This window comes from Melospiza melodia, chromosome 2 (genome assembly GCF_035770615.1).
Source record: "Melospiza melodia melodia isolate bMelMel2 chromosome 2, bMelMel2.pri, whole genome shotgun sequence".
In the NCBI taxonomy this organism is placed as follows: domain Eukaryota; kingdom Metazoa; phylum Chordata; class Aves; order Passeriformes; family Passerellidae; genus Melospiza; species Melospiza melodia.
In genome coordinates this window covers 111,763,563-111,787,607 of record NC_086195.1, presented here as the reverse complement: position 1 = coordinate 111,787,607, position 24,045 = coordinate 111,763,563, and the positions used below count along the sequence as shown (strand labels likewise).

At 39.7% G+C, this 24,045-nt stretch overlaps 1 protein-coding gene across 7 annotated transcripts in view; it reads right to left on the bottom strand.

Moving 5' to 3' along the window:
• Positions 1-24,045, bottom strand: part of MBNL2 (muscleblind like splicing regulator 2) — a 106,293-nt gene that overhangs the window by 18,949 nt on the left and 63,299 nt on the right. For 2 of the 7 annotated variants that reach the window (XM_063149558.1, XM_063149559.1), the window contains exons 3-8: positions 15,144-15,308; positions 11,942-12,142; positions 10,524-10,787; positions 4,729-4,782; positions 3,883-4,036; positions 655-690 (exon numbers count right to left, since the gene is read on the bottom strand). In XM_063149558.1, the coding sequence (XP_063005628.1) occupies positions 655-690; positions 3,883-4,036; positions 4,729-4,782; positions 10,524-10,787; positions 11,942-12,142; positions 15,144-15,308 (874 nt within the window). The remainder of the gene's footprint in view (positions 1-654; positions 691-3,882; positions 4,037-4,728; positions 4,783-10,523; positions 10,788-11,941; positions 12,143-15,143; positions 15,309-24,045) is intronic. The other 5 variants (XM_063149561.1, XM_063149560.1, XM_063149565.1 and 2 more) reach the window with 3 other exon arrangements.

The following is a 24,045-nucleotide window of genomic DNA, read 5'->3' as shown; positions in this document are numbered from 1 at the left end:
GAATTATTAATTTGATGCTTTAAAGACATGATATTTTAACTGTTTATGTGAGTAGGCCCAAAACCCAGAAATAAAATCGCTGGATAGGGCAATAGAAGAAAGATTACTTTTCTGTCTCAGAGGCTGTGGCATTGGACTTCCACTTAGCATGCCCAAAATGTTAATTTCAGGTTGCAAATATATTTAAAGAAGGAGTTCGATTCAGATCACAAGTTTCAACAGAACCTCTGTGCATCAAAGTAGGCATTTCTGGGAAACGCTGATAAAACTTTCTAACACACAGCAAAGGAGAAATAGGCACACCACTATGAAACTTTAAAACACTGATGAAATTTGCTGGCTTTTTCCAGTATTTTATGATTTTATAGTACTAGACAATATAAAATATAAAGAGAAATAAAACTTTGAAAACTGAAAAGCAGACTGGAATTCATGGTATTATGCTTTTGCAGTGTAGTTGTTATAGCAGGTGATATCATGTCTAAACTGCGGCTTTCATCTACAAATTTAAACACTCTGCAAAGTCAACCAGAAGGACAAGCAAACCTTTAATTCTAGTCAGTGGCTAAATCTCACCTAGAATTTTTGAAACAAGTTAATAGACATCATATACGGTATAAAAAAAAGAGATCAATAAAGAAATTTGGAACCTACCAATACTGGTAGCGGGTGTCATGCACAAAACTGACCCTGCGTGTCATGCAATGATAGGTGAAAAAAGTGGATAAAGGGAAGAAACAGGTTAGCTGTTTAGAGTTAACATTCAAAGTGAGATTCAAGCATAACCACAGAGAAGTAAGTTAGTTAAATGAAACTGTAAGGTCATTCACAGTTTTGCTTAAACACAAAGAGGTGATTGTGTTCTTACTGAACTCCTGCATACACCGTGTGGGTTTTGGCAAGTTTCTGTACATATTCAAGATACTTCATAAACTTTTTTAGTTATTGATGTTATCCTTTCACTTAGTGCTTTTGCAGCAACAGGTTTTTGTTTATAAAAACATCAGTGGTTCAAGACCACAGTATTTGGGACTTTTAGAGCTCATTGCACAATTCAGACAGCTCAATGTTGTGCAATCAACGTTCACCAATTTTTTGACATGTGGCAGGAAAAGAAAGTGGAATATTCTACTGCAGGGGTTTTGCCAAATTTGTGTTTGATGTTACCCTACCCATTCTTAACACAAAGAAAACAGTACTTTGACAAGTCCCAAGCTAAACACCTCAAAGCCTGGAACATTCCAGCAGAAGGCTCCCGGTGCACCTCAGAGATGCTGTGGGATGACTGCTCACCTGCCATGCAGTTTACTTTTGGTGCCTAGTCCACCTTTAACCTTTCTGGAAAGGCCAAATTCAAGAAAGAGATCAGCCTATTTCCAGCACAGTGCATACAGCAAGCTGGTGACGGCAAGCAGGTAAGGAGACCAGTGCAAGGTAGTGCATATTTGACACAGAGTCGAATATGCTTCCTGTATTCCTGCTGAATTACTACTGCAGCCCCGTATGGACTCGTGTGACTATGAATGACCTTACCCAAGAACAGTCCCCAGAGAATACACAAAGTTCCTCCTCTAGAGGCTATAGAAACACTAACAAACAGCAATGGGAAGAGAGAAAAGATCTGCTGTTTTTAAGATCGTTCACCGAACAATAAGGAGAAGGTGACAAAGCAATCAAACTGATGTAAAACAAACAAAGTGCAGAACTTCGGAGGTAAGCCATGCTAAGTCAAGCCCCACACTTTTTATTAGGGGAGCCAGTGGTTAATAAAGCAGAGAAGTTATATAAAACAATTAAGTTTTATATATATTCCAGCAGCAAAACTTGTCTTTAAAATTTAACGCACACACGCACACACACACAAGGAACACATTTGAAAATTATACCAGTTTAGAAAATATCACATAATCATTTAAAATCCAACAGATAATGTCATGCATTGCTCCTCAGATGTGGGTTGCATGACAGTCCTTACACCCACCAAATCCAACCTTCCCAGGAAATGTGGGAATGTCAGATGTATCATCTTTAATGGAAAGCTCATGACATCCATTCTTATAGAGGGTGTTCTCTTTCCTGAACTCCTCCCATACCCCACTCCACTCTTTAATATCCTTCCTTGGAGCTGATGGTGTTTGAAAAGAGCAGGATTGTCATCACTTTAAGAAAGGTTTTTCTACTCTGTGGCTTGGTCTCCATCTGGTATTTTATACACTGTTTCTTCTTTCTTTTCATGCACTTTGCTGGGACTTGACAACAACCTGGCTCTTACGGTTGGTTTCAAGATCTACCCCTCCTACCACCACAAACTGGTCAGCTAGAACTAGAATTACAACAGTTAGCTGGAAAGAGGGATGGACAATAAAAAGTACAAAAATTGAGCTACTTAAGGAAGCATGAACATTCCAAAAGTCTGGAAAATATCCATATGGTTTCTCACTGAAAATGGTTTAAACTACTGCATTTTCTATAGCTAATTTGAAGTCCTTGTCAATTGCAAATAAGAGCAATAAGCCCGGAAGGGGAGTGATTAGGAAGGAAAAATACCTACCATGCTACAAATTCTCATAGTTTCAATGTAAAATAAATTTGTGGACATTTCTGTATGTTCTTCAAGCACAGGGCAGTCTTCCATTCATGACCAAATAGGCGGTCTCACCATTTATTTATTTTTTTTCAAACACTCCCATAAATGTCAGTGTGTTTTCTGCCACACATATTCTGGTGCACCAATGTGCTAAAAATAAGGCTATGCTTTTACTTACTATTACAAATATGGGGGCAGGCTCCAAGGTTGTTACTGAGGCCTTATAGAAAAATTCCATGAAGTCAAAGCCATCTGTGTTTGTTTTTTATCTTTAAAAACATATGGGAATGCTGATAGATTGGGAAATCATCATGTGTTGCCTTTCATTCCTTGTTTAACCGACGTTATTTCTATAAACTAAAATAACATTGCTGAAAAGTCAAGCACATTTGCAAACACGTAGTTTTAAACTATTCTGAAGTTCACACTCGAGAACACCCTGACACTAAAATATGTAATTTGTTAATTATGAATGAAATCACAGAATTCCTTAGGAGGGAAATTCTCCTTTGGGAAGTTGGAGTGGGGCTGACTGACACAATTTATAGGGTTGTGTTGTAACTGCTTACATGAGCACCCAGCACACCCCTTCTCTTGCCCTGCTACCAGCCAGGGTGCAGGTCAAGCCATCTCTGAACACTCTGATTTTCACAGAGCTCCAAGCACTGAAATGCAAATTACATTCACTCATCTTCAGATCATGTCTGTCAAGAATTATAACCCCAGCTATGAGCCACAAGCGCTAGAAAAAGTTCTGGTGGTGCTCCAAAACCACGAAAATGCATCTGATGCCTGAAAACCCTGAAGTGCAGTTGTGGGGAGTGATGTTGTTTGCCAGTGCTTCCACGCAGGTATTGACTGGAAGTTTATGGCTGGTGTTCCCCTTCTCAGGGTGCTTGTGTGGGGCTGGGGAAATCCCCACGGCTGCGAGACAGCAGCTGAGGGAGCAGGAGGATGCTGTGGCATCTCTGAAGCACGATGCTTTTCCCAGCAGTTTTGTTAGTGGGAACAGATACGAGTCAAAATCCAGCCTATTTACAGTAGGCAAAAAGGGGCAAACTCCGGAGAACGATGAGCAAGGCTATGAATGAGCAAAAAAGCATCTTAACAGCATGTTGAAATTTCTGCTTGAATTCTTGTCCTTTGCAAGAGGAATTAAAATAATGTGCAATCATCTGTGCAGGCTTCACCTCAAGTGGGGAAGGGAGCATAACAAAACCTTCTGTTAAGTGCAAGTGCCTGACACAGAGGCTACCTCAGGGATACTAAACTGCTTCAATGTGGATACAACATACCTGTCGGGATAAACGCTGCATGTTGCTGCAACTGAGCATTGGCAAGAGCCTGTTGATAGTGCAAGACACTGGGATTGAAAACGGCACTGGCACCATTGCTTTTTTCAAGTGCTTGTCTCTTTGGTAAAGGGTGAAGAACACCAGGAGGAAAGGCCTGCAAATAAGAAAGTTAGTTAAAATGGCTCCATTTTTAAAAACTTGTCTGTAACATATAGATAAATATAAAAACTTAGTAATTTTTAAAGCGGCTAAGGATGCCTCGCCATGCATATTAACTCAAAGCACAGCAATGTAAAATGAGTGAAATTTTGTTATTGGTAGCAAAAGCATGGTACTATTCACCTAGAACTGCAGCAGCACAACTACTGAAAAGAAACGTTTGCTTTAAAGCAACGAAAATGGCATTGCCTTTAAGTAGGTTTTCAAATAGTACAGGGAGAAAAAACCACTTGTGTTTCATTGCCAAGTATTTTCTTTTATTTTTAAATTTAAATATCGTTTCCTATTATTATACAGATTAATGGATTACGTAATGCATTTTCAATTACAAAAGCAGTTTTATCTCAATTCGACTTTTCATGAGAGATTTAAAAAAGATGAAACTGTGTTAGGAAACAAACTAAATCGTCTGCGGTCTATTACATATGAGAATGAGATGGATAAATAGAGCTTCCGGTAAATTAATGAGTATGTGAAATCATTTCCGGTTGATGTTTGAAAAGTAAAGCGATACAAATTTCATTAGTTGCTTCTCTGAGGGAAAAAAAAACCAAAAATAAATTATAATAAACCGTAATAAAATTAAAAAAAGCTACATGCAAAGCAAAAGGTGAAAGGTCAAAGTACCAGGTCTACAGTTGCTTCGAGAGGTCGCTTCATTGCTTTGGCAGTCGACTGAGTCTTTTAATAACAGGCAGCGAGCACATGATGGCAGTGGGCCAATGGGAGTCAAGCGAATTAACATACAGGTAAACAGCAAGCAGAGGTGCGTCATGGGAACGGCATTGCATTTGTGGATAGGTGAGAAGGAAAAAAATATTCTGAATGCAATATACAACATACAAAACACTAGGCATGCACAACAACAAAAATGTCTTCTAAAGAAATGAATATTACATTTTGAATTAGTACCGAAGCAAAAATGCATCTACTATACCTTAGTTAAAAGCATATAAGAGAGTAAAATATAGATGTTTGAAATTCAGGAAAGTTGAGTAAAACAGCAGCTTGCAGACACTATTAAGCATCATATAAACACTTCACAGAGATGCAGAAAGTTTTAAGGATACACCTATTGGAATTCCTGATAAGTCAGTTCGGTCACATTTTGAAGTGGGAAAATTGATTTTGGAGGTTACATTTTCAAATACAAAACACTAGTGAAAGTTATAGTGCATTACAAATACTATTAATATCAAGGTGATTGATTGTCTTTTAATTTAGAGAAGAGAAACATTCAATGGTCAAAATGAGAGTGGTTCTTATTCACCAATACAAAACACAGTGCAGAGGATGTCCAGTTACACTAACTTATCATTAATTCCTTTTCTTTGCTCCTACAGCTGGGTCATTTTTGTAGATTTTTTTAATCTTGTAACTTACCACATTACATTGAGAGGGAAAAAAGTCTTTCAGAATTAAAAACATACTTTCTAAATTTTGCTACAACCTTCAGTACTAGCTTCAGGAGCAGGGATTAAAATTAGGCTCCCAGTTCATAAGCTAACATTAACATACGAGTTATGATACTAGTCCAGCATTATTAATTTTTCAAAAGAAAGTATTTAGGCATAGTACATAGGCATATACATTTATGTATTCTTTCATAGTAAATTCAAAATTATGGCTGATATGACAGCATTCTGTAAAAAAATTCCTCATACAAAAATTACTTTCAAGTTTTATAGCGTAAATACTTCTTACAAACCTTTAGAAAGGAAAAAGAAATTTACTTAGAAGTTGAAATTTTTACTTTTGATTCTTAAGCACAGGCTGATATTTAGCTCTTTTCAGAATATGCAGATTTTGTCTACCTTGAAATCAGTATGTGGAAATAGGGAACAAAAGTTGAGGGGGAGGAAGAGGACAAGGCACAAAATGCCTGCAAACACCTTGTGGTCATAAGTTTATCAGCTGCCAACAGGGTATTCTGCAGGGCAGTCCTCAAAATTTTACTTATTCCTTGTACCTGTCTATGTAGCATGAATCTTGTCCGTGCCCTCCTCATCTCTTCTTTAGCAGTTTTCTGGATTACATACCCTGATCTACAGGATCTGCTCATCTCTCTGGGCCCAGGACCCAGACACAACAAGAAACACCAAGAAACACTTAGTCTGAAGTGGGGATCTGCACAGACTTTGTCTAAGCAGGACACTGAGCAGGTACCACTGCAGAGGACATCACTGCACTGCCTGGGCACAGCCCTGTCAGAGCTGCTCTGCCTCCACCACAGAGGGAAATCCACACGGAGGTGATGCAGTGCAACTGAATTCAGCACTATGCGATGATGAAGTGCACAAGTTCAAATCAACTTTACCAAGAGTAAAGTGTTTCAGTTAATTACCTTTCTTATCCAAATACAGATCTTATCTAATCTCACTTGTTAACTTATTATCTCTCTGTTTATTATTGCCTTTCTCCAATTTTTCTCCATGCTCTTCTTAACATCACCTCCCTACTTTGAAGCTTTCTTCTGGCTTTCCCCTCATATTCCCCAGCGAGTTCAGTCTTAGTCTTCCCAACCCAAGGGCCATATCTGTTCTAAACATACTCATCAACTTTGCTTCCATGTAGTCTCCCATTCTTTTCAAGCTTTCAAACTGCTCATTTTGCTCTCCTACATTAATATTTTCTTTTATTTCATCCTGCTAGTAACACCTCCTTTGCCTCTTTTTGTTCCATCAGATTATCTTTTTCTCAACATTTGATCTACATAACTAACAACCAACTAATCAATACCGGATGGAGAGGAAGAGGATACAAAAAGGAAATAAGGATAATATTGAAAATGATCAAACTTCCAAGGCATAGCATTTGCCTGCCATACAGCACATTGGTATGCTATAATGTCTCCTGGAATACAAACAAGATCCACGCAGCAGTGGCCTCCATGAATGTGCAAGGAGCTCCTGACTAAACTTAAATGAAAGAAGGAAAGCCCACAAGAGGTGGGAGCAGGGACAGATGGCTCAGGAGGAACAGGGACACAGCCTGAACATGCAGGGATATGATAGGAGAGTCAAAGATCACCTGGAGCTGAATCTGGCAAGGGATGTGAAAGACAACCAGAAGGGCTTCTGAGCAACAAAAAGAAGACTAGAGAAAATGTGTTTCCACTGCTCAGTGGGGCAGGCAACCTGGTGACAGGACATGGAGAAGGCTGAGGTTAGGAAAATCCTTTCCATCTCAGTCTTTACTGGCATGACTGGCTTTCAGGCCAGTGGGAGACCAGCGGGAAAGTCTGAAGTGAAAAAGATTTTCCCTTGGGGGAGGAGGATCAGGTTAGAGAACATTTAAACAAGCTGTATGTACACACAGCCATAGGAACTAACAGAATGCAACCTGGGTGCTGAGGGAGGCGGCCAATGTCACTGCAAGGTTACTCTCACGTATCTTTGAAAGGTTCCTGTGACTCAGGGAAATTCCCAAAGACTGCAAGAAAGTAAATGACACTCCTATCTTCAAAAAGGGCAGGAAGGGAGGTCTGAGGACTGGCCGGTTGGCCAGCCTCACCTCAGTCCCAGGGAAAGCAATTGAGCAAATCCTCCTGAAAACCCTCTGCAAACACTTGAAAGCCAAGACAATGACAGGAAGTAGTCACCATAGATTTATGACAGGGAAATTGTGCTAAACCAGCCTGACATCCTTCTATGATGAGACTGGCAGGGTGGTGAAGGGAGAGCAAGGGATGTTGTTTCTCTTGATTTCAGGAAGGATTTCAACACCATTTCATCCTCACAGACAGATTTATTTATCATGGGCTAAATGGGAAACAGGGAGGGGGACTGACAATTGTCTCACATGCCAGGCTCAAAAGGATGTGACCAGCAACACAGAGCCCAGCTGGAGGCCAGTCACCAGCGGTGTGAAACTTGGAGGAGTGCTTGATACACAAGATAGACTTGCTGCTGCTCAGAGGGCCTAGGAAGTCTGGAGAAATGGGCACAGAGGAACTTCACAAAGTCCAACAAATATCATCCTCCCCTCCATGATGTCCTGGGGAGGGACATCATGAGGCACCAGTAGATGCTGGGGGCCACAAAGGCTTGGCAGAAAAGACCCTCAAGATCCTGGTGGACACCAAGCCAGCAATGTGTCCCCATAAGCAAAGGCAGCTAATGGAATGCTGGGCTACATTGGGAAGAGTATCACCAACAGGTGGAGGGAGGTGATTCTTCCCCTCCACTCAGCCCTGGTGAGGCCACATATGGAGCCCTCTGTCCAGGTCTGGGCACCCCAGTACAAGAAAAATACAGGTGTACTAGGAAACACTACCATAAAGGACTTGAAACATGATGAAGGGACTGGATTCAGCCTGGAGAAGATACAGGGGAATCTCATCAGCGTACACAAATACCTGATTCCAGGGTAAAGATGGAGCCAGTGGTGCCCAGGGACAGGAGAAGAAGCAATGGAAACTAATTTAAATAAAAGAAATTCCATTTAAATGTAAGATTAAAAAAAAACAAACCAAAACCAAAACCAAAAAAAAAAAACCAAAACAAACAAAAAAAAAAAAAAACAAAAAAAACCAAAAACAAACAAAAAAAAAAAAACCAAAAAAACAAAAAAAAAAACAAACCAAAAAAACCTCAAAAATACAACACCATTTCTTTTTACTGGAAGTATGGAACGGGCTTTCAAGTTATGGAGTTTCTATCCTTAGAGACATTAGTAAACCAAACAGGCACATCTTGGGCAATCTCCTCTAGCTCCCCTGCTTAAGCAAGGGAAACAGGCTGGAATATTTTGTACATATTTCTCTGCAAAATGTTATCCTGAATTACAGGTCCCTGTTGCTTTCTCCTGTGATATTAGACTGATAACATTTCAATTCTGTGTTTCATCTTGCTTTGAGGCTAATGCAACTCTAATTAAGCCTTATTTAAAACCCCAGGATATATATCTGCAACCATTACCAAAGTGCAAAAAAAAATTAATCCACTCATCTCTCTCCTTTCTTATTTAGTATAGTGCCTAGAAATATTACATTCTCTAAATGAACAATAAATATTGCACAACAGAAGCTAATCAGAATAAAAACCCAATCTTCTCTGCTTTAATTTCCAGATGGTATTCAATTTCTGCAAGCACGGGAAACTTTAACTAAAAATCATCCAATTTGAAACAAAGGCTGTGATGCTATTAGAGAAAGAATATTGAAACTTAAGAAATATTCTTCTGTATGATGGTTTACTTTCTTGCATAACTTACCCTTTGTCCCTCAGAAAAGTCTGGTCTTTTCTAATGTGTTAAATACAATAGCTTGGGGTAGTTATGTACTGTACTGTATTGTGTTTCTTGTAGGCCTTTAAACCAGAGAATAACTGTATTGTCTATAACTATTGTATGCACTGCCCACAAGTCCACAAACCACATCTGCTTAATTATTCGTCCACTGACAGCATTGAGGACAATGACTCTTTGATTTGCTGCCAGCAGTTTTGTCTCTCAAGTCAGATCCTGGATGTTCAATTTATTTAACTTTATTAATACCACTGCAAACTCATCAACTTTCCTGGTAGCAACTGTAAGAGGAATCCAATCCTGGTGAAGGGGTGGGCTGTCTTGTCTGAAGAGTTTTAAGTAAGAGGTTCAAATATCTGAAAATAAATCAGATTTATGATCACTCACTCTCTTTTCTTCTGTCTGTAGCCACAATGTTTCTTTCCTAATGATTCCCATTACAGTTTACTACTTTAAAACCTCATGATTCAAGGAACCGGCCCATAATAGCAGGAGAGGCAAGAAGTCTCTAGGCATGAAATGTGCCTAACCAAAGTTCAAAAATATACAGGAAACACTTTTTAGTCATTGGGGATAGCTGTAGATCCACAGAGGGCAGTTCTTTCTCATCCTCAGGCAGACACTAATGGTACATCAGATGAGTGTCCTGGTTTTTCTACACTGCCAGCACAGTGAGACCAAGGTGGCTGGCTGGTTGTCTCGTTTCTAAGGCAGACTGTGCTGATCTCAATACAGGTTTCTGTTCTGCTACTGATCTCTGGAGCAAACACTCCCTCTTTGCTTTTCTTCCAAATTTCCACACGTATATCTGCCATCAAAGAGCTAAAACAGCATATGTGTCCCTGTGTTCTTGGGAACACTGAAGCTTATCAGTTTTGTTTCTGTTTGGAAATATGAGGGGCAAATTTACATATAATTAAGGCAGAGAACAGAAGTGGTATAGAGTGTCATTTGCTTCACTGTCTTGAATAGAAATACAGCATTAAAACAAGGGCATAAAGAAAAGAAAGAGCTTCCTCCCATCAAGCAATAGTAATAATTTTATAAATTCTTATCTTTCACCAAAAAAAAATAAAAGAAAAAGAGGCAAAAGAGAAAAGAAAGTATAAGCAAACAGCATTAAATTGCAGCAAAATAGGCATCAAAAAAAGGCAGCCATACATGCCAGCACTTACCATCACAGTCGCAGCTGCCGCAGCTGCCTGGGCTGCCACTGCAGCCTGGTTGGCTTGGTGTTGCGCCGCTTTGATTTTGGCCTGCAAATGTGCAGGAGGGTGAAAATACTTGCATTTCTCCCTCATGCAACGACCTTTTATGTAATCCATACACACAGTTACGGTGTTGTCATTTGTGTCAATCATTGTGCTGTCTGCCGGATGCGCAAAGCGGCAATCAGTCTCTCCACGCGCACAGTTCCCCCGCTGGAACTCCCTGCACACCTACGCGCAAAACAACACACGTTGCAGGGCACAGCGCGCTGCAGCCTGCAAGGGCAGGGAGGCTCCCACGCCCCCAAAAGACAGCCTGCCCCCTTCCCCTGCTAGTTCAAGTTTTACAGCAACTTCAGTTTAATAAACCCTGCATCTTTTGGTGGGTGAGGGGAATGCGCCTATTTTATCCTTATGTTGTTGGCTCCTTAGGTAGCTCTCTGGTACTGTGGTTAAATAACAGAAGCATTCCTAAATGCATTTTATTTTTTCCTGTTTAAAAAGCAGCTGGGAAGGATACTTACGTAACTGCTCCTGCAAAACTAGCTGGGAATCACAAAATATTTTGTCTCTTTCTGACTACACTTTGTATTCTTGCAGGTGGGCTGGTAGGGAAGGAGTTCCTCTTGCTGAAACCCAGGGAAAATACACATCAGATGCACTGCATTTTTTTATGGAGCCTACAAACAAAACTGAGAGCCTACTTAAAAATAATTTTCAAAAATGGGCAGAATGAACACACTTATTTTCCTAAGAAGAAATGTGCTCAAGACACTGGTGCTTAGGCTTTTGGGAAAGGACATTCATTTCTGCAAGAGTCATTTGGCCTCCTTGTGTACTCGGATCACAGATTCCACTGAGTCCAGCCACGCAGTGATCCAGCAACTGCTGGGAGGCTCTGCACATAGCTGAGGGATTGTCCCTTCAGACTGCCGCAGGGTTGGTAATATTCCACATCTCCATTGGCAGCTCAGGGCTGAAGGGCTACACCATTCCCCTAATACCAATCCATAAAGCTATAAAACTCCCTTATTATCAGTGCAGAAAAACCAACACAATTATTACTGAAATAAAAAATGTGCTTGTTAGATAGTTCATCAAGGGATGTCTTTAGGCGCATACCTCAGGTTTTTTGAGATGATGAACTTTACAAAAATGAAAACTCATGTTGATGTCTGTGTATTAAATACAAGCAAAAACTATTTTAAAAATACCAGTGTTTAATTACCACTGGCTGCAAGTGCAGAAATCCTGCCTGGTTACAAGTTTTTCATCTGTAGCAACTAAATTTAAGCGTCACTTCTAAAACAACAGTCATACCCTCCAAGATCTCTCGCACAGCCTAACACAGATTGTGCTTCTAGTCACAGTGGTGTCTACAGTACCTCCAGTTTATCAGTCCTGAGGAGTTTCTGGGTAGCAGTTGAACTGGGGACTGAAACCGGTGGACTTCCAGGAACAATGACAGGCGGCGTGGGCAGGATCTCAGTCGGGACTAAGCCAACTCCTGGTGTTACTGGCGTTAGGTAAGGAGCAAAGCTAATAGCCGTGTTCGTTCCTATTGTGGGACCCACTGGAAATGTGGGCTGGAAAAGGAAAACACACACCAAGGTGAAATAAAAACTCCTTAATCAACCGTTTACTAGTTGTTCTTTGCTTGCTGTTCTTTCTGGCACTGGTTCGTTTTCTTGCTGAAAAAACTTTAAACAGCTGGCAAAATACACAGCATCCTCTCTTCTTTTAATCATGTAACACATTCCAGCAGTACATGAAGAACCACCTTTGTAACTCTATTATTAGAAAAGAGTCTGCAGATGCAAAGGAAGTCCTACTTTGAACCTGAATCAGTGTGGAGGTCCAGCTTACATTGCAGGCTTATTTACACACCTAAATGTAGAAATAACATAGACTTTATTGCTTTTTCTCAATACCTGTTTTCCTTGGAAAAACAGGCTGTTTTTCAAAGTATTCAGATTTCATAGCTGAAGCATTATTAACTATATTAAAGCCATATTTCTAATAAGAGTACATATAATGAGCTCTTTGGCATGTAACTTCCAGTATGTTTGCATACTGTATTTTTCGACCTCCTGCAATTATATGTTACTGTGTCTTATACACTGAAAAAACACAACTTCACAAACGTTTTTGTGCTCAGCTGTCACCAGTGGCAAGCAGAATAAATATTATAATCTCAGCTGGACACAATATTTAGAAAGGGATTATTCAAGTTTATATTAGTTCATCATACGAAAAACTTTGATTGGAGGGAATGATACGGGTCTAAAAAAATCTTGTTTTGTTTCTTCCTACAGTGAGCCAGTGAAGTCATGACCAGAAGAAAGAGCATTTGTGTGATGCTACAACAGCCGTGATGAGGCAGAATAGCGGGTTTGTTACCACCAGCTCCCCAGGGGATGAAGGCAGGACATCACCACGCTCAGCTCATGCTCAGACCTGCAGAGTGCTTTAGTTCTGCAGAGCTGAGTACCCCAGAGAGTGAAGCTATAATTATAAGTGAGGAAAAACTTTGTGGAAAAACAGGACACATTTCTGATCAGCTTTGTCAGAAATTAGGTTCACAAATAAGCCAGCAGCTAGAAACACAACAGCACAACACTAAGGCTTCAAAACACTTTAACAAAGGAGAAGTGTCTTTCTCGTTAAAGTGGCTTGCATGACATAAAGTACGTAGAAAATACGCAAGAGAAAATGCAGCAGCTAGAAGGCAGTTGTTTTCTTTTTTGTTTGTCTTTAGTTTTCTTGAGATTTTTTTTGTCTTTGGAACCAATTGCTAAATTATAAATGGATGCGACTTAGCAGCAATAAGATCCGCTGAGTATACAGTTTAACCAGGATAACCAACTATACAGAAATGGCATCTAAATGCCCTTAAGAGTTAAAAAATATATTATGCTGTGTTCTAATCAGTGATCAAATCTGCTTGATATCAAGCAACTCAGTTCATATGTCAAATATGAGCTAAATTCTGAAGAGCATAATAATGAACATTTATATGAAACAATGGTTTGACTATGTTGAAAGCAATACATGTTATGTGAAATAAAAAATAAGAGCTTTGTGTCAGATATAATTTTATGAAAAAATCCACTTGTCAAATGACTTCTATGAAATTTTCTTTCACTTTTTATCCATTTGGTCAAGGCTGAGTCATCTTAATCTGGCAATTTGTGTGAGACAGATCTGGCATTTTTATCACAGCAATCAGTACAGAAGACATTATGTAAATGAAATTGTAAAGTTCAAATGATGAAATGGATGAGAAGAAAAAAGTATAATTTTGCCACTTCAATTTTTCTCACAATATTAAGTGATAGAATCCATTACTTCATCAAAACTTTTTCTGGTGAAAACTCAAGCAGTAAATCCCCAGGAAATATCAAGACACATTAGGAGGCCAACATCACCAGATACAATTTGATGGACATGTACCAGAAGTTCAGGGAGTCCTGACACTCAATGCCCAATCCCACCTGACAGTGGATGTTTTGAGTATAAAAAGGCATTACTGAAAAAGGCATCTGGGCTGAGCTTCCTGTGACCAGATGCAGATGTCTTCTTCTGCGATACCTACACTTGACTTCTGTGGTAGCCCATGGAAAGACAAAGGCACTTTGAAAACTTAATCATCTAATCCAAATGCTGATGTCTGGAACAAGCCAAGCAAATAGTAATTAGGAGTGCCAATGTCTTTTGATAAACTATAAATGGACGTTGGAAACTCACTGCAGAAGTTGATGCCAACATTCCAGATGCCTCAAGTTAGAGAAAAAATCCCACTCTAGCGGGATGCCTTACACTAGGAATTTAGATTGAAAAATCATTAGCAGCCAGGTGTGAAAAGTTTAATTCAGATTACTTGCCAAACCATGCTTTAGAAGTCTGCTACACTGAGAAGCCCAACTGCAAGGACTGCCCAGAGCAACTGATCTCTTTAGTGCATACCCAAAGATGCTGCTCATGCATGCCAGACTCTAGTTCTATATCACCTCCTGGATATGAAGTGTCTCAGGCACCTTGAGACCTTGAGAATGAATCACCTTGAGACAAAACACTGAGTTTGTGAAGTGCATGCATCACCAATTCTCTGGCTTATCCTCAGACACTTCAGACTTCAACAGAGTAAGAAAATGCTAATCAGTAACCTTTGTTCCTGGTACTGGGATTAAATAATATTTAAAGCCATTCAGACCCATAGACTCCTGAGAAACTCTGTGTTCCTACTCAAATTACTTACTAGCAAATTATTGTTATTATACAAATTTTCACCTCCAGAAGGATTAATAGGTAAAAATCTTGCAAACATGACATGAAATGCATTAAGGGGCAAAAAAAGAGGAAAAAAATGCAAATCATTATGGAATGAAAGAAAAATAAAACAAGTCTACAGCAACACTCCATTGCATCTTGAAATGCAAATATAAATGAGCATACCTCCAGCATCTTGACCATTCCTTAAATAAACAGACAGGGACTATTTTTATTGATACAATTTAGAGAACTTTTGCAGGTCAACAGGGTCTTCAACTTTACTTACCATCAAGACCACCAGAGAAATATACTTACCACTGGCTGTAGTGGTGTCCCTGGAAACATGAACTGCATTTGCTGGGCGAGCATTGCTGCTGCAGTTTTTTGCTGGATTAAGTTGTTCCTGCCATTGATTTCCAGTTGAGTTTTTAAATGTGTTGGTGGATGAAGGTACTTGCAGTTCTCCCTTGTACAACGACCCTGGAAAAAGAAGTCACAGTAATTAGTCGGCCGCTTTTGATGATAGTTCAATGCCTTTGAGCAAAATATTACATCATAAACTAAGCAAGAACTAATGAAACACAGGGCGTTTCCTGGACACTATGCAGAGGGCTGAAAGGAGCTGATGGCCTTGAGCTCTGCCTCAGCCCACCACCTCTGATTGATCATTAAGGCTATTAGCCATGGAAAAAAAAAAAAGGAGAAAGGCTGTGAATCAGCATTTTCATTGTTAAGTACAGATCACTGCCATACAATTAATGATCTCAAAACGGCCCAGACTGCCTGAACTGCCTCTCATGACATCCTGGCTAGAGTATCTGGTGTTACTGTAACATAAAAGTTTTTTGTTAAATGACATCACGTGATGAATAACAAATTGAAACCTTCTTTAAGAGAAAAGCAGCCTTATTAAAAATAATTGTGTGATCATGACAGGGAGAATCTAAAATTGCCACTCACTGCTTGTGTTCTCTCATATATTCACCCTTATTCCAGTTCACTGCCTTCTAGCCTCCTGTTTTTATTACATCAGCACAACTTTGAACTATTTCCATTCAAGTATAAAAGAAGTAAAGGTAGTACTTTTACAGCCTAAATTTAGAAGCAGTGCATGGTCCTAAATCTGAAGGTACATAGCAAAAGGACAGCTCCAATCAACATGAAAGGAGGAGTTTTTAGACAGTTACAAGAAAATAAGAGACTAAAAATATAGGTGGGCTGTCATCTTGAGGTGGCTTGGGTTAGAGGAGATGGACGTACAAGCTGACCACAAACACAGGTAGAGCAGCGTAGGATGCACTGATATATTTTCCCCCAGAAAGGGAAATTGTAGGGTGCACCAGGAGGTTGTGCAGCTGCAGGGCAGGACCTGCTGAGATCAGAGGCTCCTTGATGACACGGCTCACAAACAACCACAGAGTTTTAAGAGCTGTGACTAGAGGGCCTAAAGCATTAGTCAAAGTGCATTGGATACACTCAACCTGTATAAGTTGTTTCCAAATTGAGATGTTTTTAAGAAGCGTTTTTTAAACTTCCCACTCACAGGTATTAGGGCTTTACTATTTGCAGACAAGCAGGAATATCCTTCTATAGTCAAGAAAGCATCCAGACCCCTATGCAGGAATATCACACAGTACAGACATACACTGACTCTGTGTATGCACACACACACACTGCTACAAAACTTTCAATGGGCTTCAAATGTCCCCAAACCAGTGTTACTGTTATACTTTTGACTTACACACCAAAACAGAGTGGATTCTGCCTCTAATTTGCTACAAGGACATCATAACTAACTGTTAAGGGGTGAGTTAAACATGGTCAGGAAGCTTCTCCTGTGTCGAGGCTGATGGGAATGCAAACAGCCCTTTCCACACTATGAAACTATTGAGAACAGCCCTTTCCTGAGCTGCCCCTGGCTGCTGCTGGGAGTATGCTAAATAGCAGACGCCAGAAAATGCAAGAAAGTTAAAAATTTAAGAACAAGCAAGGGTCTCAACACTCAGGAACAATGGTCTCAGGGCTGTTTTAATCTCCTGGTACAGTTGCAATCACTTTCAGGACATTAGGCCTTCCTTCTGTTGAGAGAATCACTAATGCTGCCTGATTTAATGAATTACACAAAAGGAACATTACTCTGTCAGCTGGCATGAGCAGAACCAGTAATAGCTGTGATTTGATGGACAAGAAAGAAAGCTGGCTCCTTCATTTGGGGGGAATGTGGCTTTTACCATCATAATGCTAAACTGGAGCAGATCCAGCACAGACAATGAGCATATGGTTTTTTGTTGGCTGATGAGGCCAACTGATTTAGACATTTTTAACTGATATCTATTTTACCTTAGCCTATTTTGTATATCAATGGCGCCTAGAGCAAATCTAAAATTTAAAAAACCAAAATCATATCAAACTACTGAATCTGATGGAAATATCAACCTGTGGAATAAAAACTTTTCCTTAAACAAGGACTAAGAGCACTCTCATGTACAGTAGCTTCTGAAGCACCTTAAACCTGAAGAGTGCCTTCAGCCAGACCTCCAGTCTTACCTCTGAAAGCACACAGCTACTGTATACCATCACTTCTAGCTCTGCAAAGCAACCCACAGTGCACAAAAGATTGGTTATTTCTGAAAACTTTCAAAATAATCCAACCATACAGAAATGTACTGTCCTCTCTGAAGTTATTCATGTCTGTGCATCGTTTACCAGTTCTTTGAGCTCCTGGTTAGCAATGAACGTACGTACTATAAAAGAGCTGTGTGGTCCCACCACGCTGCTATAGAAAGCCCTCTGAACAGATCAAGCCTTGTTGAAATTAAATGACCCAAAATAAACTGCAGTGGAATGAGCACCGAAAATAGTGAGTAAATTAATCCACCCTCACTACCAAAATTAAATAAATTCTGAGACTGGCTTTTTTACTCTTTGAACCTACAATGACAGTAGGAAAACATCTAGAGGAATTTCTCATTCCTTTTTTCCCATATGCTCCATTTCCCAGCTACTAATCACTGCACAAACAAAAATTCAAACCTGTAATAGCATTTCAGTCAAATGAAATTATATTGACCCTGAAATTTTTTGTTTATTAAAAAGTCAAATACGAAGTTCAACTCACATGACAGCACATATCAACCAAAAACCAGAACAGGCAACTATATACAACATGCAGGGGTATTCAATGTATTGGCTGGGTCACCACCTATGAGTCCACTTTGTAAAAAACTAATATGCTAGAAGGCCACATCATCACAAATGCAGAGACAAAAAGAGGTACTTTAACTTTCAGGTGCATCAATATAAAGCTTCTGGAGCAAGGCTTGCTTCATCTTAAAACCACAGCAGTTTAGGAGCTGTTCCACAGACATTCAGTCCCTCTGGCACAGGACGGCACAAACTCAGGCAGGGAAAAATAATTGCTTCTTACAACTTTTAACCTGTTCCCAGATATGAGTCAGAGTCCTGAAACCGAGGGCACAGACAGGTTGGTTTGAAACTGGGTCCCTAGAAACTCCTGTCACCCATGAAGTGAAGGTTATCAACAAGCACATCATAAGTGGTTGTGCACTTCCCATGGGAATTCATGCAAAAAAATCACTGTCAATGAGCTGTCTCCTTATCTGCAATGGCTAGAAACAATGAACAGACATCAGGTCACATTCCCAGCAGTCCGTTACTCCCCTCATCCTGGAAGGATGGTACCTAACTCTGACCTTTTATTTCTTTGCCTTTGTCCTCTACAGCAGTCCAGCCTACTGCCCAGCACCGCGTTTCAGGCGGGTAATGGAAAGTTTGAACAGAAAACTACTTTTCTACTGCTAATTATCTGGACTAGAACATGCTGTGGCTTGCATCAGGCTGTCCCACAGGTTTCATTCTAGCAAAGCAGCGAGAGAGGGAAAGGGTGCATTGAGGAGCTGGGAACTCAAAGGATTTCAGTGTCCAACACCAGAGCACAGGAAAGAGAGATTCCACTTCTACAGGGGCAATGGTCTGGGGAGCTGCTGCCTGACCAGCTTAATTTCATAAACACATCCCTTAAGAAGCCATGTCACACCATTGGCTTTTTTTTTTTTTTTTTTTTTTTTTTAAATCAATAGATTTTCCCATTAAGAACAACAGGTAGTTTGTCTAAGATCAATGCCACAAGACAGCCCACAGACTAGCGTATATGAAAAAGCTAGATATGTGCTTAGAATTTTACATTTAAAATAAGCAAAATTAGGTGAATGTAGAAGTAACACCCCATAACTTTGCATGTTAACACATGCAAAGGATCCACATAGGGATCCATTTCCTGTCTTTTAATATTTCATAAATTCACAACTTCTCTCAGTATTTTACAGTTGCTCTGATAGTAACAATAATAAGTAATTCAGGTTTGAGAATTGCTTATGTGTAATAATGAGTTAGTTTTACTTATTAAAATTATCTTTCATAAAAGTAAGATGCTTAAACAGAAAAAAAAAAGGCAAAACAATGTTTCTTCTATCTCTTAAGGCAAGAATCAATTAAAGCTTCTAGAACTATTTTGCTCAGGTACAGAATTTCAGGCAATTAATTTATTGATGCTATTAGTGAGAAATAACAGAGCATGACTCCCCCTACTCACAGCACACTGTTAAAAACCAGGTTTCCCAATGAGAAGCAGAAAGTAGGAGGCCTGCTGCCTCGCAGGCGTCTGTCCCTTGCTCCAAACGTCGCTCCTCAGGGTGCTTCCAGCTCCCCCTACTCAACTCTCTTCCTACTGTACCCCAGCTCCCTCCTTCCTTCTCCCCCTTCTCCTCCCACCTCCCCTAATTATGCCCAGGAAACCACTCACAGGATAATTACAACAGGCTGGAGCCGTGCGTGTCCCGAGGAGCGGCCAAGGTGCGCACGCTGCCGGCACACCGCTCTCGGGAGAGGCCTAGCGCCCGCTCCTGCCTTTTCCTTAATTGGGTAAAACTTTGCATCTGCTTCTACCCAGACACTGATTTTTGCATGACCAGTAAGAACTTTGAGATATGTCTTTGAGATGTCTGCTTCTAGCAGCTTTGCTTGAAATTGGCTACGTTGTTCAGAAGTTATTAAGGTGAGAGGATGACGCTGGCAAAAATACGGACAGTGCATTTATGCAAAACCTGTTTCCTTAAGAAAACAAGCTCAACCTAAAATGCAGATGAAATTGTATGAACTCTCAAGATTGAATTGCAGTCTAATGAGAAAAGAAGAAAAGTATATGACTTCCAAGACATAAATGGTTTTAGAAGGCATCTGAGCAACTCGTTCTACAAGGGAGAAGAAGATTTTCTGGTTTCCAGATAGACACTATGCGACCTAAACATTTGCTGGAGTTAGAAAAGACATACACAAATTTTTAAAAAGTAATAATCACCTAATGCCACAACTATTCCTCCCACTCAAAAAAAAAACTTCTGCAATTTTCTGCACGCCTTGTACATGCCTGTAAAGATCAGAACACGTTTTAAAACAGTAATGCCTTTGCAGCTGTGGGCATGCTGCTTAGCTAAACATTGCCTACTGGAAGTATTTCATACTGTCAAAACCCCAGCAGAGTGGGAGCTAGCATAGGCCACTGTCCAGGGTGGTGGCAGCACATGGCAAGAATAGCCACAAAGACTAAAGCAGTGTCAGCAGCTGGGGTGGTACCTAAGGCATAAACACTTCTTTGGAAGAGTTTCTGTCAACAGCAAAAACTGTTTTTTCTCCTTTGGGATTCCTCCTCAGCAGCCTCTCAGCAAATTCTGTTTGGGAACATGTTTAGCCTCACCCAATCAATTAAAAAATTTCAGTATTACATAAACCAGGAACTTTTCAATAGTGATAATCCTGTGCTCCCTGAGGCTGAAAATAGACCCAGTCAATAGGAGGGCAGGTATTTTGAGATACTTAAGCTTCTGCTCCTATGCATAGACAGCCACATTAACTCTACCAGACCAAAACTTCCAGTTCAGAAGTTATTTTTCAAATGCAGAAATATCAAAAAGGAAAAAAAAAAAACCCAAAACAATAAAGAGAACACTGTGTTCCTACACAGAGAGGGATGATTCCTCTTGTTCTACAGGATTTGAATGCATCCATTTCCCTACATATTTTAGTACATGAGAGTTCAACCACCAATGGCACTTTCAACAGTCATCGAAAACCCTCAGACTCCAGTTTGGACTGAATTAAAAAGAATTTCCATCTAACATCACGATCCATGAATTCAGTTTTCCTATGCAGGTCAATCTGCTTCCTAACTTCACTCAGGAAGTAAAAAACCAGACACCACAGCTCCACTAAAGTATTCCCTTTGCACTTGCTGTGAATATGCACCACCTCACACAATCTGTAGGACTACACATGCTCATAGAGCTATGCATATGTCCAAGGACTTAGGGGATTTAGTTAAGCCTTAAGAATGACTAGTCAGAGATTTTAAAAAATGTAATGCAGCATTTTATTTCTTCCTTAAGGCATAAAAAAAAATAAATTTCATTTTGCATAATTTCACATCTAGAGTACATTGCCTTGCAAACATGTATGCTTATGAAAACACTTTTTTTTAGCCTAAGCAGAATTTTACATAATTTCATAGAAATAAATGGAGATCAGAATAATATATCTTGAAAATGGGGCACACTTGAACTATTTGTGAAATTGAAAAATAATTCAAAAGGACCAAACTGTACTACTAATAGAAATATTAAGCTTTTGATGGTGAGTTCAAATACCTCAGACTTTACAGTTTGCCATACATCTTATAAACACAAAAACCTAAAGCAAAAAGTATATTTCAAAACAACACAAGCATCTCTTACATTACACTTGAAATGGTTCAGCTCTTGGATCTGTTTTCCTAGGAAAAAAAAAACTAGACAAAAGCTACCCACAAAAACAACTCAAAACCAACTTTGAAACATTGCTGAGAACTTAGTTCTGTATTTATAAAGCCACCTTGCAAGTCCACCCACCAAAGTTAGTGAGTGTGCATACATATTTATACGCACCTACACACTTCCGTTCCAAGAAAAAGTAGAAGGCAAATTCACTTTCCTACCTTAAGGTAGAAAAGAAAGAAGGAAAAAAAATTCTCAGGTGACTTCAGTTTGATTCAGTTTCCAACTAGCTAAGAAAACCCATTAGCTACTCTTTTAATGACTTCAATTTTTTGTAAGCTGGTAAAATAAAAATGATCATTTTACTCATAAAAGTAGAGAACAAGAACTGCCTGTAACTGACAGAAAAAATAGAAAAATATTGAACAAAAATGGAAGCCTTACAAAAAGATGGAATGTCTAAATGATGTAAGAGTCTTACCACTAAAGACTTAATAGGAGGTATTTATTTAAATAGAAAAAGACAAAATGTTCTACTGAAGAGCACATTTGCAATGCACAAAGAGCTCTGAGTCTCTCAAGATGCTCTTTCAAACAAATGTTGAGCATAGCTATAGAGAAGGGTTTAATAATTTCCCTTGCAATATCAAGGGAGGCGTACTCAATATTAAATTGCTCAGAAGACAAAGAAGTCAAGCAGATATAGCAGACTCAAAAAAAAAACCACTTACAAAATTCTAAGTTGTTTGACAACATCCTCAAGATTATTCTAACAAATAAGAAGAACACTCAGACAAAGAGACAACAGTTTAATATCAATTTATTTTATTTCTGTGTTTACTGCCTTGAAAATAATTTGAGAATAATAGGGCAATAGAGATTATTTCTTTACAAATTATCTAGCTCATTTTGTTTTTCTTTTCCCATTCCTCCCTCTTCACTGGCACTCAAAATCAACCAGTAATTTTTATCTTAGCATCGTTTGGCTACCAGCATCTATCAGCAGTACATCACAAGCAACTGTGGACAATCCTTGAAATAAATCTTCGCCCTAATTCACATAGACAACTTCCAGGGAACGAGAGGCAGCAAACGGGTAAAAGGGAAAAACCCAACAGAATGAACATAACGACAGTGGAGGGAAGCATAACCTTATTTAGATAAAATTCCTCAGATGTCAGATTTCTATTACATGAGTGGTGAGTCTTCACACGGTGTGAAGCTCCCTTGTGCAGGTCTCCAACACAGCTCCCCTGTGGGAGGACTAGATGCAGCCTGCCATGGGACTCAATTTGGGTTTCAAAAGCAGAGCAGTGATTTAAGCCCTCCAACTCTGCCCAGCCAGAGAAGTCAACATATGCACTGATTCCTGCATTATATAAGAAAATGCATTATAGAAAAAAATGTCTAAAACCTTTATAGAGTCTCAGAATAGAGCATTACACATAGTAAACTGATAGCTGGGCAGCTCTCACACATCTGCTCATCTCAAGGATTGAGTGTTTTTGTGGAAGACAGAGGAGAGATGTGTAAATTGCGGGCTGGACCACACAGTAAGTCAAGGTGACACAGAATTTTCCTGGTAAACAACATACTACACCATTAAATTTAACTTGACTGAACAGTTAAAGAAGATAAGAGCTTGATAAGAGGCAATTTTTCTTCAAATTTTCTCAGTATCTCAAGAGTATCTCAGTATCTCAAAAGTAGCAATTTCAGAATTAATAACACAAAGAGAGGTAAGTTGCTTGGCTGCAGGGCAGATGGCAAGAGAAAAAGTAACAGTGGTGTAGCAGAGAAGCAAAACACTGAACAAGAAGATGGGTACGGCACAGCACCACTTCCTGACATATCCCTTTCCCCACCTCCTCTCCAGTTTCCATAAAAACCTTCAAGTAGACATGTGCTGACTTTAATGCAAGCTTGCTCATATGAACAGGACTGAGATTAAACTCCCTTGCTTTGGAAACACCACTTTGCAGTGATAAGGTAGGCAAGGGTAACTGCAGAACTGACAGTCAATCCCTGAGACGCCATATTTCTCTCTCAGTGGCCTGTAAAGGAAAGGCGTTGTGGGTCAGCACACAGACACTCCAATGTCCATAGCATATACCCTCCACCATATCCAGGTTAGAAAAGAAATAGTGAGTAATGGGGAGAGGTATTTGCTGATGGGATGCCTATAAGCCCATAGGATGAACACCCCAGCCAGGCAATGGGCTGGTATGCTGGCAATGGTTCCCTCAGCAATACACCAGGAATCTTAATGTACCTCAGGAAAAGCCATAAAACCCATGTGGCATCAAGAATGAGCAGAAGATATGCCTTGGCATTGAGGAGCCTGGTTGACTGGATCAGAAAGAAAATGGGAGTAGAGTGCTATAAAAGTGACT